We start from the raw sequence: 14283 nt of genomic DNA on the forward strand, positions 1-14283 counted from the left end.
AAAATCAAGTTATGCAAGTTATTTGATGTTTTTATTCTTTCATTTTAATAAGAGATTGGGTTTTCGCGACTTTTTGAACAGAATTTCTGACATTCCTGACGTGTGATGGCGGGCCAGGGTCGGTTTGGCGTGGCGTCACCACTGTGGAGGCTTCGCTGTCATCGCCTCCTGACGAGCAGCATACCGCAGTGGTCGCCGCTGCCAAGTCGGGCTTCGTCAAGGACGCAGACGCGGCGGCTTTGGTGGAGCAGGTGCAGATCCAGACGAATCTGCTCCTGGAGGAGCAGGCGGCCTTGGTCGATGTGCTCGCCGAGCTGTTTCCGGGCGTGATGATCGCGCGACTCTCCGTGCCCTCGCTCGAGTACACCTTTGCCAACGCGGCCTTCTGCCTGCGCTTCGGCGAGCTCAAGCGCCGCGACGCCGCCGCGAGCAACAAAGTCATCGGCCGCACCCTCTCCCAGGTATACACCACGGCCAATTACTTTTATTCGTATTTTTTGTCAATTTTGTCAATTGTTGATACATTTATTTATTTATTTTTTTTGTCCCAATATTGACATTTTTCAAGTCGATTTCGGAATCGCGCGCAAAGCCGGGCGTTTCGGCATTTGCCTTTTTCGTCTTTTTCGTCATCGCGCTCCGGGCAGCGCTTGTTCCGGGAACGCTCACATTCGTCCGTCAATCAAACGGCGCCGCCATGCGATTCGCAGGTGCGCGGTCAGGACGCCGCGTCGACGCTGCGGCCGCACATCGAGACCTGTCTGCAGGGCCGTCAGTTGTCCTTCCAAACGCGCGTACCGGCGCCACCACCCCTGCCGCCCTACATGTTCAACGCCGACACCGACCAGGAGGAGGAGATGCAAGCCACCCTCATCCCCGACGTCGAGGCCTCCACCGGTACGTCCCCCCGTGCGTGTCGTGCTGTCGTGCTGTGTGTGCCGCGTGTGTGGTGTGGTGTCGTGCCGTGCATGCTGTGCTGTGCTGTGTGTGGTGTCGTGTGCGTCGTGCGGCTAACGTTGGCGCACACGCTGCACGAGCAGGTCGTGTGCGGGGGCTGTTCGAGGTGATCCAGACCAGCTCCAAGAGCGAGCGCAGGCTGACGGCCGAGGAGCTCGAGTACCAGGCCCACATCACGCAGACCATCACGCAGAACGCCGCCTCGTGCCTCTTCATGATGGACCACAAAGGTGCACACACACACACACGCATCACCACCAGTTCATTGCGTTGGTTCGAACACTGAGTCGTGTGTCGTGTCGTTGCTCGTGTGTGTCGTGTCGTGTCGTGTCGTGTGGTTGTAGGCTTCCCGACGTTCATGAATTTGGCGGCGGAGCGGGTGACGGGGTACACCCTTGATGAGATCAAGGACAAGCCCCTCCACTACGCCATCCACTGGAAGCGGCCCGACAACACCTTCTACCCCGTACGTCCAGACACACGACACACGCCACACACACGATACGCGCGGCACACACGACACACACGACACACACCACACGTACGACACACACGACACGCGCGCGTCGCACGACACACGCGCGCGTGTTCTGATCGGTTGATGGTTTGGCCAAAGGGGTTGACCGGGTGGTGGGATTGGGGGCGGCAGATGGAGGAGTGCCCGATCGACAACTCGACGGCGGAGCTGGTGGCCGCGCAGGAGGTGGAGGAGGTGTTCGTGCGGAAGGACGGGACCATCTTTCCGGTCATCTGCGCCGTGGCGCCCCTCTCCAAGAGCGGACGCACTGTGGGCGCCGTCATCGAATTCCGCGACGTCACCGAAGAGCGCCGCCGCGAAAACGAACGCCTCTCGGCCCTTCGCGACGCCGAGGTACCATCATCGCACACGCGACACACACGGCACACACGACACGACACGCTCATACGTGGAAATTTCACACACACACACACGACACACACGACACGACACGACACACACACACACACACACACACACACACATGACACACACGACACACACAGGAGCACCAACGGAGGCGAGCGGCGGAGGCGGAGGCGTTCCGGGTCAAGCAGGAGCGGTTCATCGACACCATATGCCATGAGATCCGCAACCCCGTACGTCTCCTGCACACACCGCACACGCTCATCGCACACGCTCACCGCACCCACCGCACACGCTTACCGCACGCACCGGGCACAGATCAACGGGATCTACGGAAACGTGACGCTGCTGCAGGACGAGCTGGCGTCGGTTCACGCGCAGCTCGAGGGGGTGGAGTGGCCCGCGAAGCCGCAGATGTGCGAGAGCCTCCGGCAGATGGAGATCTGCGTCAACGCCATCAGCACCTGCGCCAAACACCAGAAAGTCATCACCGGTACCGGCGCACACACCCCCCCCCTCGCCCCCCTCTTCTACCAAACACTCACCACGTGTGCGGTGTGTGCGGTGCGTGTCATGTGCGGTGTGTGCGGTGCGTGTCATGTGCGGTGTGTGCGGTGTGTGCCGTGGTGTGCAGATGATGTGTTGCATTTGTCCAAGTTGGAGGCGAATAAGATCGAGCTGAATCGGGTGATCTATAATCCGATGGAGGTGATCAAATCGGCGGCGTCCATGTTCATGTCGCAGATCCAGGAGAAGAAGCTTACCCTCCAAGTCAACGACCCCACCCCGCTCCCCTCCTCCCTACCCGACGAGGCACGCAGCCCCCCTTCCCCCCATAAACCACCGCCTTGCTAACCGCACACGCACGCACCGCACACACCGCACACGCACGATCGCACGCGCTGCACGACAACAGAAGCCGGTGTTGGTGGTGCGGGGCGATCCGGATCGGTTCATGCAGGTGGTGGTCAACCTGCTGAGCAACGGGATCAAGTTCACCCACCGCGGCGGCATCACCGTGTCCGCCTACTACCTCCACCGCGAGAACCGCGACACCACCGAACTGCGGGTACCGCACGACACACGCACGACACACACGACACACACGACACGCGCGGGACCGCACACGCTGATGACGGTCGACAGATCGAGGTGGCGGACACGGGGATTGGGATGAGCCACGAGGAGCAGTCGCGCATCTTCGACCGGTTCTCGCAGGCGTCGCACAAGACCTACCGGGAGTACGGGGGGTCGGGGCTGGGCCTGTCGATCGCCAAGGGCCTCGTGGCCCTCATGGGCGGCGTCCTGGACGTGCGCAGCCGCAAGGGCGCCGGCTCCACCTTCCACTTCACCATGGAGTGCGGCTACGTCACCCCCTCCCAACTCGAAGAGGTACACAACGCACGGCACGACACGCACGTCGCACACGACCCGACACGCACGACACGCACGGCACGACACGCACGGCTTGGAACTAAAAGTGGTTTTCTGTGTTCTTCTTCTGTGTGCAGCACAACCGAGCCAAGGAGAAGCTCAAGGAGAACCAGGCGCGCCAATCGCAGGAGCTCACGCTCAGCGCCAACGTACCGCACACGCCCACCGCACGCACCGCACACGCACGCATGTCCTCACAACCACATGTTTTTGTTTTCGTTTTCGTTTTTCGTTTTTGGTTTGGGTGGAGAGCAGAGCAAGCCGATGACGCCGAAGCGGATCCTGGTGGCGGAGGACAATTCGATCAACAAGCGGGTCATCCTGCGGTTCCTCGAGCGGCGGGGCCACTACTGCGAGGCCGCCGACAACGGCGAGGAGGCCCTCAGCATCTACCTCGACGCCGTCGCCAAGGGCCGCCGATTCGATCTCATCTTCATGGACATCGAAATGGTGCGTGTCGTGTCGTGTCGTGCTATGTGTTGCGTGTCGTGCTATGTGTTACGTGTCGTGTCGTGTCGTGTCGTGCGGTGCTGATCGGGTGGTTGGTGGTGGCGGTGCAGCCTGTGATGGACGGTCTGGCGGCGACGCAGGTGATTCGGGAGCGGGAGCGGATGCTGAACCTGCCGTCGACTCCCGTCATCGGCCTCTCCGGCAACTCGCGCCAACAGCAGATCAGCCGCGCCCTCAAAGGCGGCATGTCCGACTACATGTACGCACACGCACACGCCGCACACGCACACACTCACGAGTTGCTGATGTTTGTGTTGCGCGTGAGTAGAACGAAGCCGTACGAGCAGCACACGATCTACAGCAAGCTCGCGCAGTGGACGACGGACACGCCGCTGGGGTCTCCACATGCGGAGGCCCGCGCGGCGAGCCCCGGGCGGCCCGACGACGACGACGAAGAGGCGCGCGGCGCCGGTACGGCAACGGCCACGACGACAACGACGACACAACAAGAAAACGAGGAAGGAAAAGAGAAGGAAAAGGAAGAGGTGAAGGGCAAGGACGGCAAAAAGGATGAAGAAGACGGTGAAGAAGGAGAGAAGGAGGGAGACGATGGACGACGAAAACGACGACAGGGACGACGAAGGAAGTCTGTGGTGGACAACGATGGCGATGACGACAACGACGACGACGAGGAGGAGCGCGAGCCGCCACCACCGTCGTCGCCACCGACGTCGGAGGAGGACAGCATCGCCGAGGTGGGCGAGGAGGAACACAGGGGCGTAGGCCGGCGATGAAAAGAGAAGAGAGGACCCTCGCCCGTGACCACCCAGCACCACCCATCATCAGCATGCGTGGCGCGCGCACATAGTTGTTGTATCAATACACCCTTTTTTTGATGACGTGTGCAGCCCTCGGCCCGCAGACGTTTCATGCACCCCAACCTCCTTCTTCTTCGCTCTTTTTACAACTTGGGGCCTTTTTGCTGGAGGCGCAAGCTATAACTTTTCAGATGAGGATTCACGTGTACGGGGCCAGAAGATGGAGATGATGAAGGTGATCTATTGGCCCACAGCACTGAAGAACAAAAATGATGATTGAATAAGGAAGAGGCGTGATTGATATATCGACGAAAGCCTAGCAGTCGATCCTCTGGCGGTGAGTGAGGTAGATGGTCGCGCTTGATGTTGTTGATGATGATGAAGGTGGATGATGAACGGGGGCATCGTTGACGACACAATCTTGGAGAGAGAAAAGCAGGTGGTGTCGCCTTAGGCAGGAATCGAAGCGTACATGGACTCGATCTGGTGGTTGAAGTGCTTCTTGAGCTGCGGCCGCTTGAGCTTGAAGGTGGGCGTGACGAGGTCGTTGGCGGGGGTGAACTCCTCGGGGGTGAGGTACACTCGCTCCACCACCTCGAACCCGCGCAGCTTGGTGGCCTTGGCCACCTGGCGCAGGTCCTGCGCCACGGCGTTGGCGGCGCGCTCGTCGCTGCACACCGTCAGGAAGTCGGTCGCCCTGTTTCCCGTCAACTGTTTCGCATCGCCACCAACACACATCGCAGTGAGTCATTGCGCGCACACACGCCGCACACACACGCCGCACACACACGCCGCACACGGACGCACGTACCGGGATGTTTTGGCTCTGTGCCCAGGGGAGGAGGGCGTCGGGGTCGGGGTAGACGACGGCCACAAGGTGCGCCTTGTTGCTGTCGCCGTAGACCCAGATCTGGGACACGAACTTGCTCTTCGTGAACGCGCCCTCGAGCTTCTCCACTCTGCATGTCACACACAACACACACAACACACACAACACACACAACACACAACACACAGGTGTGAGCGTGTTGCATCAAGAGGAGGAAAAAGAAGAGAGAGCGACGTACGCGATGTACTCGCCGTGGGAGAGCTTGAAAATGTTCTTCTTGCGGTCGATGATGGAGAGGGTGCCGTCGGGATTCCACCGGCCAATGTCACCCGTGAAGAACCAGCCATTCCTGAAGCTCTCCGCACTGGCAGTGGTGCACATAAGATTGTGAGTATTCAACCGACACTCGCGCATGCCAACGACACACGACACACGACACACGACACACAGAACGACATGGCACATACGTCTTCTCGGTGTCGCGGTAGTAGCCCGGGCTCACGTTAGGGCCGCGAATGACGACCTCTCCGCAGGGCGTCTCGCCGTTGGGATCGTACTCGGGCATGTCGTCCACGGCCACGAGCTTGATCTCTGTTGGTTGATTTGGCACGTATGATAAAAAACAATTAGTAACTGCCAATTATCAAGTTTATCATTATGATAATTACTACAATTTGTTAGTCAGTATTATTTATTATTGTTATTATTATTATTAATTATTAATTATTCGTGTCACTTGTGGCGGCGTGTGGCGTACCGCAGCAGGGCATGGGCGCGCCGACGTGGCCGAAGCTGGGGTCCTCCAGGTAGCCCGCAGTGGCACCGGCGCAGGTCTCGGTCAGGCCGTAGCCCTGAACGATCGTGCATCCGAACACGCTGCAATCGCCCGCATTCATTAGACTCTCCATTGCACATCCAACGAAAGGTGTGTTGTGTCGTTGGTCGTGTCGTGTGCCCTACCAAGTGAGGAACTTGTGGACCACGGGGGTGAGTGGGGCGCCGCCGGACAACATGGCCCGCACGTTGCCGCCAAGCCTCTTCCTGGCCTTGTTGAGGACCAGCCACTTCCAGAGATCGCTCTCCTTGCCTGAGCAAGAAAATCATTATTATTTAGTTTTAATAATGAATAAATCAATGATAAATAGAAATAACGAAAACAATATAAAAATATAAAGTAAAAATATACAAAGAAGTAAAAACCAAAGGTGAAAGCGGGTACCGGTCCTGAGGGTCTTCTCCATGGAGGCGACGGCCCGGCGGAAGAGCCACCAACGCACCTTGCCCTGCTGCTGGGGCAGGAGGTTGACGATCTTGCCGTAGATCTTGTCGTACACGCGCGGCACGCCCACGAAGAACGAGGGCTTCAGCTCCTGCACGTCGTCGATGATGTGAAGCACCGATCCCTGAGCCAGAAAAAGTTGATGATGATGAAAAAGAAGCAGTCAGCACGGCTGATCAATTGCGTGTGCGGTGGTGCAGTTCAATTGTGAGCAGTACCTGGTAGAAGCCGACGCGGGTGCCGCGGGAGAAGGCGCACTGCATGATGGCACGCTCGAAGATGTGAGCCAGAGGCAGGTAAGACAGGTAGGCGTCCTCGGGGGTGGCCACGCTCTTGGCCACCCGCTGGTTGACGGCGGCCATCATGGCCATCACGTTGCGGTGCGTCAGCAGGACGCCCTTGGGGTCGCCCGTGGTGCCCGACGTGTACATGATGCTACAATATAGCCGCGGCCACATGTTGGTCGTATATGAGTTGCTACACAAAGAAAAGAAAAAGAAAAATGAAGAAAAGAGGAAACACACCTGTAGAGGTCATCGGGCGTCGGGGGGTCGATGGTGACGGGCCTGGACTTGCCGTCCTGGACGACGTCCTGGAACCACAAGAGGCGGAGGTTGATCGCCTCGGCGGCCAGCCGCTCCTCATCGGTGGGCTCCTCCATGAGAATGACGGTCTTGAGCTCGGGGCAGTCGGGCGCCGCGCCCATCAGCTGCAAGAAGAAGAAGATGATGGTCAAACGCGAGTCATTGCATTGCACGTGAGTCGTGGCTCAAAGCAGCGGAGGAGGAGGAGAAGAAGAAGAGGGTACGGGACGAAGGCTTTCGCGGGAGACGACGACAAAGCGGGTGGAAGCGTGGCTGGCAATATAGGCCACGGCATTCTCACCTGATGAGCGCAGAAGATGAAACGGACCAAAGGTCAGCGCGTTGTGTGTGCGTGTGTGTGAAAGAGAGAGAGAGAGAGAGAGAGAGAGAGTAATGGCAACGCTATGTACCGAGAGTATCGTAGAGGGCGATGATGGTGAGAGAGTAAGCGCTGCATGCCTGATCAGCGATCACCCACTCCTCCCTGTTCTTGCTGTAGATGCCAATATGCTCGCCCTACCCGTCGCGACACATTAGCTGCGGCCGGAGAGACGGATTGCACAAGAAGAAGCCTGACAGCGACAACATCAGAACAGAAGGAGGCAACAGTCACTCACCCGCTTGGCGCCCAGGTTCTTGAGGCCAGAGCCAAAGTAGCGCGCAAGGGCGGCGATCTCCTTGTAGGTGCGGAACTCGTAGGGACCGCGAGTGCCATCGTTCTCGAAGCGACGCGTGCCCAGGCATCGGCAGTTGCCGAACAGCCTCTCGCTCCTCCTGCACAATGCCGCCGGTGGTGAGGATGTGGAAGAACATCAAAGGGATCGGCAGGTAGAAAGAAAAAGATTGCATTTGATTGATAGAATGCATTCTGAGAAGGAGAAGGAATGGTACGCGAAGTTCTGGCAGAGGGTGGCTACGACGAGGTTGTTTTCTGTGTCCTTCAACGAATCGTAGAGCTCCTCATCAGGCTTGAGGTCAGAAGCTCTGCGGATGGGACCCTCGCCCAGCGCCTCGGGTGGTGCGACATCATACGATTGGTGGGAGAATTTGGTGTTCTTGCGTGGACCCGGCTTGATGCGGCCACGCTGCTGATCACGTGCCAGGAAGGGCAGCACGACGAAGAACAAGGCCGATGTCACCGTTATGATGGCGAACGCCAGCGTAACGTCGTAGTCGAAGAAGATCGACATTACCCGAATTGAGCGACAGTTCGTAGATCAACAAAGAGATGCAGAAGAGATGCGAATAGATTGATGCCAAATGGCAGATTGAAGCGTTGAATGGATCCAAGCTTGTCGATCTGGCCTTTGACTGAACTGAGATAGTGGAGGTAGAACAGAAGGGAGAGCCGAGGGAAGTGCAGCGCCTCCAAAGTCGAGCGAAGGGACCCTGTTTTTCGCGCACGTTGAACCCTGTCGCCGCTTCGTCACCATGCAGAGATATGTCGACAATCAGCTCCGACTCTCCGAGAAGCTCACTCGGCCAGCAGACGATGAGCGACGAGTCGGCCAGAATCGCCGCCGTGGGCGGGTCCCACAGCGAGTACATCGAGGTCGAGGCCGAGTTGTTCTTGATCAGAGCCAGCAGGTCGGTAGGCAAGTTACTGTTACTTGTGGCAGAAGGCGTGCAGGTCAAAAAGCCTAAACCATAAAAGCCATAGTGCAAAGGCAGGGCTGGCTATGTTGCGCAGGAGCGAAACATCTCCCGAGGTACCCGGAACTGAGGAGACCGCACCCTTCGATGGTGCACCACGGAGAAGCCTTGCCTGGCGGGGGTGCAGACTCCGTGCATGACTGTGGCACCGCGGTGGTTCGAAACGAAAAACGAAATGAAACGAAAAACGAAAAACGAAAAACGAAAAACGAAACACAGAACAAATCAAAAGAAAGGCAGGCAAACGAAAGATGGCGCCGCCCTACCTCGACGTAGTGGCTGTTTACACTAACGCAAGAAGAAGTGCACACGTCGAGTCAAGATGCAAGAGGTGCAGATCGCCGACTCCTTCATGACGCAGCTTGAAGGTACCAGGACGAATGCTAGTATCCTAATTGGCGCTAATCTTCCTGTCTGTGCAGACCTGGTCTCCGAGATCGAGACGAAGGCACAAGAAGGCCGACTGGACGCCATTGATACATCGGCGCTACGCAAGCATATAAACGAACTCCATGCTTCGGTTTCGTTTGCTCCCAACTACAGCAGACTACTCAAGGAGATCGGTACGTGCGCAAATCTTCTACGCGTAGAGACGTCCGTAAAGCTTTGCTTACGCCCACGGCAACCGCATGCACAGCCTTCCGACTCTGGAATGTTGCGATTGAAATGGGGAGGAAGGACCTGCCCTCCAAGGAGCTCAACGTGCGAGGTGCGGACATGACGTACAACACAGAACGCTGACCTGACCTCACAGTCCCTACTCTCTCCGTGACCATGCTAGTGCGCCACCTTGCGTGCGATCTGCTGTCGCTGGCAACTGCAGGCCTGCCTAACGACCCTGAGACAATCGTATGCTCGTTCAAGTTCTTCTCGAGGACGGGCAAGCTTTGGAGCGGTGCGTATTCGCGTCCATCTTGAGTGGGGTCTGGGCTCAGCCTTATGCGACGTACACTACACTTGCTGTTGACAGATCTCAACAACGCGTCAATGGCACTGAACTGCTTCACTACTGCTTCAACAGTAAGCCAACCATCGGTCCTTAGAATCCTGCATCTATACGCTAACAATTTGGTTGAAAAGCTGTGGCAGAGGATAGAGGCCGAGTTCAGCGAGCAAGCAGCTGAAGGCGAAGTGCAGCAGATGCTCTTCATGTTCTTCATCAGCCAGTATGTGGTGACTTAGCTCGTGTTTCGGTAGCTTCTCACTCACCATCATCTCCGCGTAGAATGGAGCTGTACTGGGCGACTAAAGACGCCGAAAGCGCTCATGAGGCTCTGAAGAAGGCGAAGGCTCTCATCGCACTCGTACCGCAAGAGGTTGCTCACCATAGTCCACTGCATACGGCCGCCGAACTACTGACTAACACTGTGATCTCGCGTAGGTAAAGCCCACAGCTATGCTGTGCTACAACTATGGGGTGCAGGCGCACCAGCAGGCGCGCTACTCCGACGCCATCATGTGGCTTGAGAGGTACCTTTCTTCCGCGTTGCTGTAGAGATCTATTTGCAAGGCAATCAGCTCACTGCCGCAGTTCGTATGAGTTGATGAGCAAGGACTCGAACCAAGCGCAAGCAGTACCCAAGCAAGCTAGAACTCTGCGACTCATGGCGCACTGTTTGCTCAGCACCGGAAACAACGATAGGGCCAAGCAAAGTGCTCAGCTCGCCAGTGAGGTACGCCTTTATCATTCATGCAGAGCTATGACAGACTTCTTACGAGAGTTGCTCATCTCAACAGATGCAAGAGAACCATTCTGTTCTGTATCTGCTCGCCAAGCTGAACTTCGCGGAAGGGCGCTTTGACCTAGCGGAGAACTATCTCGAAAAGCTACTCGCACACCCGGACACCAACGCCCTCGACATGTACGTGACCACATGGACTTATGCTTGACGTCCGTGTAGGCACACTCCTCAGCGTGTATTCCCTAGGGCATTTGCGGCGTGCGATTTGGCCAGGGACAATAAACGGTACGCTGCACCCGCTGTACGCCTAGAGGTCGAGAGTTGTTCCTTAACGCAGTCCTCAGACCCGAGGCAGCGATCCTTGGCTATACGTTTCTTCAGAGTCGCTTCTCTCAAGATGGCGATCTGGGCAAGATCCGATTCCGACTGCTCGACCTTCTGGTCTCCGAAGAAGTCAATGATCATTCGAGAGCGTGCACGGTGGTTGAGCAGACCACTTCAGGTTACTCGCGCACACGCTTCAGGTGTCTTGTTTGGCCCGGTTCTTACGATGGCTTGGGTGTTCTAGATCATCATAGTGGAAGACACAGGCTTGCCGCTGCCGAGCTGAAGCATTTTCAACAGCTGCTCTGGAACGTTGGGGCCGTCCTGTTTCAGGTACGTTCAACCATGGTTCAGGTTGCGGCTCCAACTAATTTCGTATGGCCAGAGGGACGACTTTACCCGCAGTCTGGAGTGGTTTGAGCGCTCTTACCGCTTGCTCGACGTAAGTGACACGGCCAATCAAGCTAATTATCATCGGTACGCTGGCCCTTCCTGAGCCGCCGGACTCAATATGCTAAGCGTACGATGCGTTCACAGGATCATCGCTCGGTGCTTCATGCAGCTCAAGCAGTACGACCAAGCACTGAAGCACGCAAACGAAGCGAATATTCGTGAGTCAAACCTGGCGACGCATTTCCTCTCGTTCTTGATCCAGCTTCATGTCCCAGACGACGAGCAAGGTAGCACCACCGTGCGTTGATCATGCCCATGCAATTTCAACTCATTTTGTGTTCAGCTAAGGCAGAGCTTGTTGCACTTTGCGCTTGTGAGGATTTCGATTCAAAGTATCTCGACATCGCTGCAGAGGAGGCGTGGGCGGTACGCGAAAGCTCTTTTAAACAATTTCTTGTTTGCCATCATGACCTATGGTGACGTTCAGATGAAGCGGCAATCGGTGGCCATGCACGCGCTGGAGGCCATCATGTCCACCTTTATCAGCGCTGATCGGTTGGGCCACATCGGCAAGGTCCTCCGCAACTTGATAAAGCTGTCAACCAACGGCGAGGAAAGGTACCTCCGCCACTGTAGGTAACCCTGTGAATGCGGTAGGCTTACTTGGTGTCCGTGCAGTACTACCCTTGAGGGTTTGACGAAGACGGTCTACTATCTACGGTTGGGTACGGAGAAACTGAAGGAGCTCGGAGTACAGATGTTCAGTAGCCTCGACGAGCTCGAGTGGCTTATCGGTGTCTGCTGGAAGTTTGGGTAAGTTAGAAAACCACCAAATACTGCAGGTTGTCTACTCAGCTCATTCCCGCTCAGAACACAGGCAAACAAACAGCAAGAGTTGGAACTTTGCTACAGGTGCTATCGCTATGCATTCGAGGTACGCCACGGACACGCGAAGAGAATAGCAACAGTATATTCTCACATGTGAGATCGAGTTCAGTACTCTAGCGTCCTACCCATGAGCCGCGAGAGTTTGGAGACCAAGAAGTCGAGCCTGCTCTTCGCCATCGCGGCTAAGTTGGAGGAACAAAAAGCGCAAGGCTTCAACGAGGTAACTAATGCCCTCTCGCCTTGAGTCACTCTATTGGCTGATCAAACAACTAATACAATCTGCCAGGACGTGTTGAAAGAGGTGGTGAAGTGGATCGATGCCTGCTACGAGCTATCCGCCCAACACGCCAGATTCATTTCCGTCAGTCACAGCGGTGGTGCCACGTCGGCCCATGTCGACCAGCGCATCCCACAGATCAAAGTCATGGAACTGCACGCCAAGCTAGCCCTGAAGCTGAACGACCAAAGCCTCGTTGCGGTTATTCAGGTGAGTTCACTCCGCTCCAGTAGTTGTGTGCTCCAACACTCAAATATGTGTGTTCATTCCACTCGCTCAGAGCGCTGCAGCTGTACCTGGGATCAGCCCCGTCGTATTCGAGTCCATGGCTGCACTCTGCTTGGACAGTTCGCCAAGGCGCACTGCAGGTATGAACGATTCGTGCCAACGAGAGGAAAACAGAAATCTGACACTTTGATTCGCTTTGCAGCTGCCATGGAGGCATTGACGACTTGCCTTCACATCAACACCAACGCCCGCTCTATCAACTACGTCACCTGCAGTTACGACTCCTCATCTCCCCTTCTTTGTCCCACTTTGGCCCTGACATACGCGCGCTCACCGTGACCGCGTATACAACAGGCGCCCTTTTCCGACAGCTGATCACATTGAATGGAGGGCGCGAAAGTGCGTGGCCGCTCTACGAGCAGGCCTACAAGCTTATCGAGAAGCTGGGCGAGCGAGAGACCGAATCCTCGGCTTTCCCTCAGATCGAACTGCGATGGTAACGTAACTTGACGCAACCTTGAACCAGCTCTTGGACGCAAGCGATGGCTCACTCGACTTCACTTCTTTGGGGTTTGGGGGGGTGACATGCGTCAGGCTGCTGGCAAAGGCCTGGAACAACGGGACGCACAAGTACCGATTGTCGAAGCACGACGAGGCCGAGAAGTGGATGAGCCTCGCGTTCAAGTTCCTGCAGCACTGCCCGGCAGCCAAGGCCGAAAGCGAACAGCAGATGGTCGCCGCCTACTCTCACCTTCTCGAGAAGATTGCCGAGCAGCAGCACACCACCTCTACTCACAGCTCCCTCGTCGAAGAGTAAGCAGGTACCGTTCAGTGTGACAGTGTACGCGGATGAGACAGAATGTAAGTTTTAGGTGCCCGCAGAGGAGAAGATGACAGAAGAGATGGTGGTGAAGATGATGGTGATGATGGTGGTGGAGGAGGTGGCTGTCCATCAGCAGTCAGCGAGCTCGGCCGAGTAGAGAGCGGGCTCCAGCGTTGGGTTGTCGTCCATGAAGAAGAGCTTCCACTTCTGTCCGGGCGAGATAGCGCCCTGGTTGAAGAAGATCCACCGCGAGGGCTGGTCGTGGGGGCCGTTCGCCGGGTTATTGATGTTGAACTTTGTATCCACGTCGCACGCGCAGCAGTTCTGCATATACCACTTCTGCGCAGGAGCGGAATATACGGGAGACCCGGGTGATGGTGAAAACATGATGGTGAGATTACATAACAACTTCAAATCTTGAAGATGGAGTTGAAAGAGATTGAACAAAGGTTACCTGGTCGTCATCTTTGAAGTAGGTGAAGCAGGTGTTGACTTCGTGCTGTTCGATTCCGGGGCAGTGAACCGAGGCGGGGGGAGCGTAGGCGAAGCGCTTGTTGGGGTTGAGGCGCTTGAGCTTGCCCACTCCGCCCTCGGGGAGGATCCCATCTTCGACCAGCTCGCGCGTAGCGATCAGGCCTTCCATGACGAAGTCTTCCTCGAACCACATCGGCTCTTCATCGACGTTGCCCTTCACCGTGCCCACCGCGAATAACGCAAGGCCGCACAGGACCAGCGCCAGGCAAAGGGCGAGCCTCATCTTCGTGAAGCTGAAGCTGGGTTG

At 56.6% G+C, this 14283-nt stretch overlaps 5 protein-coding genes across 5 annotated transcripts; 3 read left to right on the forward strand and 2 right to left on the reverse strand.

Annotated features, from left to right (window-relative positions):
- Nucleotides 1–329: 329 nt before the first annotated feature.
- ACA1_020770 (multisensor hybrid histidine kinase) lies at nucleotides 330–4518 on the forward strand (the record flags this gene model as incomplete). Its single annotated transcript, XM_004338401.1, has 14 exons — nucleotides 330–461; nucleotides 711–897; nucleotides 1041–1187; nucleotides 1302–1423; nucleotides 1574–1828; nucleotides 1981–2073; nucleotides 2159–2333; nucleotides 2475–2611; nucleotides 2757–2909; nucleotides 2987–3232; nucleotides 3352–3423; nucleotides 3530–3724; nucleotides 3835–3983; nucleotides 4053–4518. The coding sequence occupies 14 exons, from the start codon at nucleotides 330–332 to the stop codon at nucleotides 4516–4518; spliced, it is 2529 nt and encodes an 842-aa protein (XP_004338449.1).
- A 474-nt stretch (nucleotides 4519–4992) lies between these two features.
- ACA1_020780 (Longchain-fatty-acid--CoA ligase 1, putative) lies at nucleotides 4993–8424 on the reverse strand (the record flags this gene model as incomplete). Its single annotated transcript, XM_004338402.1, has 13 exons — nucleotides 4993–5253; nucleotides 5354–5501; nucleotides 5610–5720; nucleotides 5839–5962; nucleotides 6129–6247; nucleotides 6344–6458; nucleotides 6591–6774; nucleotides 6869–7127; nucleotides 7175–7359; nucleotides 7459–7535; nucleotides 7645–7750; nucleotides 7852–8008; nucleotides 8126–8424. The coding sequence occupies 13 exons, from the start codon at nucleotides 8422–8424 to the stop codon at nucleotides 4993–4995; spliced, it is 2145 nt and encodes a 714-aa protein (XP_004338450.1).
- A 785-nt stretch (nucleotides 8425–9209) lies between these two features.
- Nucleotides 9210–10069, forward strand: ACA1_020790 (uncharacterized protein; the record flags this gene model as incomplete). The annotated part of the gene is made up of 5 exons (XM_004338403.1): nucleotides 9210–9255; nucleotides 9310–9450; nucleotides 9525–9596; nucleotides 9711–9782; nucleotides 9909–10069. 5 exons carry the CDS (start codon nucleotides 9210–9212, stop codon nucleotides 10067–10069), a joined length of 492 nt encoding a protein of 163 aa, XP_004338451.1.
- Nucleotides 10070–10283: 214 nt separating this feature from the next.
- ACA1_020800 (tetratricopeptide repeat domain containing protein) lies at nucleotides 10284–13659 on the forward strand (the record flags this gene model as incomplete). The annotated part of the gene is made up of 18 exons (XM_004338404.1): nucleotides 10284–10357; nucleotides 10512–10560; nucleotides 10625–10749; nucleotides 10816–10854; nucleotides 10914–11042; nucleotides 11160–11226; nucleotides 11456–11573; nucleotides 11630–11712; nucleotides 11774–11904; nucleotides 11965–12099; nucleotides 12199–12220; nucleotides 12284–12394; nucleotides 12578–12661; nucleotides 12732–12798; nucleotides 13034–13175; nucleotides 13274–13363; nucleotides 13494–13500; nucleotides 13552–13659. 18 exons carry the CDS (start codon nucleotides 10284–10286, stop codon nucleotides 13657–13659), a joined length of 1581 nt encoding a protein of 526 aa, XP_004338452.1.
- On the reverse strand, nucleotides 13632–14259 carry ACA1_020810 (uncharacterized protein; the record flags this gene model as incomplete). Its single annotated transcript, XM_004338405.1, has 2 exons — nucleotides 13632–13841; nucleotides 13957–14259. The coding sequence occupies 2 exons, from the start codon at nucleotides 14257–14259 to the stop codon at nucleotides 13632–13634; spliced, it is 513 nt and encodes a 170-aa protein (XP_004338453.1).
- Nucleotides 14260–14283: the final 24 nt, after the last annotated feature.

The sequence above is a fragment of the Acanthamoeba castellanii genome (assembly GCF_000313135.1).
Source record: "Acanthamoeba castellanii str. Neff unplaced genomic scaffold scf7180000084095, whole genome shotgun sequence".
NCBI classification, from domain to species: domain Eukaryota; phylum Discosea; order Longamoebia; family Acanthamoebidae; genus Acanthamoeba; species Acanthamoeba castellanii.